The sequence below is a fragment of the Penaeus japonicus genome, unplaced genomic scaffold, assembly GCF_977035675.1.
Source record: "Penaeus japonicus unplaced genomic scaffold, GWHDUDI00000001_assembly GWHDUDI00000024, whole genome shotgun sequence".
Classification (NCBI taxonomy): domain Eukaryota; kingdom Metazoa; phylum Arthropoda; class Malacostraca; order Decapoda; family Penaeidae; genus Penaeus; species Penaeus japonicus.
The window spans coordinates 16,054,071-16,056,570 of NW_028234426.1; the positions used below are offsets into that span (position 1 = coordinate 16,054,071).

A 2,500-nucleotide genomic window follows, 5' to 3' on the forward strand; every position below is an offset into this window, starting at 1 on the left:
ATATACATAATGCACATATGTATATTCAAGTACATATATGTACACACATGCACACACACATATATATATATATATAGAGAGAGAGATACATGTATGTATGTATGTATCTGTAAATACATATATATTGTATATAAATATATACATTTATATGTACAATCATATAAATATTCATACATGCATACACACACACATACACACACTCACACACACACACTCATATATATATATACATATATATATATATATATATATATATATGTATATATATATATGTATGTATATATACATATATACCTATATATATGTGTGTGTGTGTGTGTGTAAAATACACTTTATTTAGCTTATCATGCTAACCTTCTAAAAAATAAAAAAAAAAAAAAAAAAAAAAAAACATATTGGAATCGAGGCAAATAGCCAAGATGGCCAATGCTTCCGAGTGGTCGGCTTTCTGGTTATTTACATCCTAATGTTCCTATCATTCTACTTAAAAATGACCATTAGCTTTTGAAGGAAACCTGAAGCCAGTGAGTTTACATTTTGAGTGCTAACCATAACATGATGATCCTTGTGTTAATGCCTGCGATAGAGCAACAAAATCAACGTAAAAAAGTTTATTTTTTCTTATTTGTTTGTATATATTTGTTTGTGGTAGTGCGTGTGGGTGTATATGAACATACTCTATGCAACGTGTACACACACATACACATACCCATGCACATACAAATACATACACAAATACATACAAACACACACACACAGCCAATCCCACACCCCCACGTACATACCCACACACATTCGCACACACACATACACATACAGGCTCGCAAACACACACATATATACACATATATCTTTATATATATATATATATATATATATATATATGCATATACATATATATAATATATATGTATATATATACATATACATATATATATATATATATGTATGTATGTATTTATGTATATGTGCAAATGAATATTTTAATATATATATATACATACATATATTATATATGTGCAAATATATTAATATATATATAATATATATATATTATATATATATATATATATATATATATATATATATATATATATATTATGTATATGTATATATATATGTATGTATATATGTACATATATATATATTATCCATGTATACACACACATATATTTATATATATACGTATGTATATGTATGATGTATGCATATATTACAGACAAACAAAATTTACGTTCGCCCTTCTCTAGTTAAATATTAGATTAGCCTTTCTAATAAAGATAAAAACCCTTGAGAATATTCCATACGATATACCTTTCTTTTAAAACGCCCGTCGCTGTAGAAGAAAGAAGAGAAGAGACTAGATTAGGGTGAATATCAAGGTATTCGTTGTTTTTATTTCTGTGCGGACTGAAGTGTAATATTTTCTTTGATTTTTTTTTTTTCTAAGCCGCACCTTTTTGGGTTTTGTTAAATCGAGTATACATCAAAACTGAGGTGTCTTCATTTTTTTTTCACTTCCTGAAAGTGTTTTTCTTCTCATGGAACAAACTATTTTATTGGAATCTTAAAAGAACAATGATTTCCACAAACTTTTTGTTTTTTCAAATGATAATTTTACATATAATATGAATTCAAATTTAATAGCAACTTTGACTAGAATCTTTAGATAATTGTGCTGTGATATTCGTTAGAATAATTAGAGCAGGTTATTGTTGAATTAGAATTACATCTTATGTTTGTAGGTGCAATATGAGTCACTATTGAGACACATAATCTTTGTAAATTTCATTTGGTAACCGTGATAATTCAAACTAGCTAGAAATATATTAATGATCACTGGCAAATAGTTCATGGATACAGAGGTAGATGAATTCTTTTAGAAAGTGATGTGATAAGAAGCACACATATTATGGGTATATGTACACACACACACACACACACATATATGTATATATACATATATATATATATATATATATATATATATATATATATATATATATATATATATATATATATATATATATATATATATATATATATCTGTGTGTCTATATAAGTATGTCTCTGTGTGTATATATACATTCAAATATGAGTTTGTGTGCGTACCTGTAATTTTTTATTTATTTATTTATTTATTTTCTTTTTTTTACAAACGCTACTTTTATAATCATTCCCTTCTCTATATTTTTGTCTATTCGCCCATTTGACTATCGCGTTACATTGCATATCGTTTATTATCATAAGGGATGCAGAGTAAACAAAGTAATCCATCGGTACATATTTAATGTAACCATATAGTGCTACAGCTAGTAAGCGTCATGTTTATATCTAACTCTAATAATGACGGATGATCCGGATGAAAGCTGATGAGAAAGATTATGAGATCGCTGGGTCAGAAAATGACAGAAGGATTTATGTCTTATCATCATTGTCGCTCCGTTTAGGGGTAACCATAGGCTGTGCTGAGCCCTTGTTGGGAGGAGGCTGAACCTGG

General features: G+C 27.4%; 1 protein-coding gene across 1 annotated transcript in view; it reads right to left on the reverse strand.

Moving 5' to 3' along the window:
• Nucleotides 1–2,147: 2,147 nt before the first annotated feature.
• The window catches only part of LOC147469069 (uncharacterized), a 1,390-nt gene continuing 1,037 nt past the window's right edge, over nucleotides 2,148–2,500 (reverse strand). Inside the window, exon 3 of the mRNA XM_086550745.1 lies at nucleotides 2,148–2,500. This exon is cut by the window's right edge and continues 304 nt beyond it. Coding sequence (XP_086406871.1) covers nucleotides 2,447–2,500 — 54 coding nt within the window. The 3' untranslated portion in view covers nucleotides 2,148–2,446.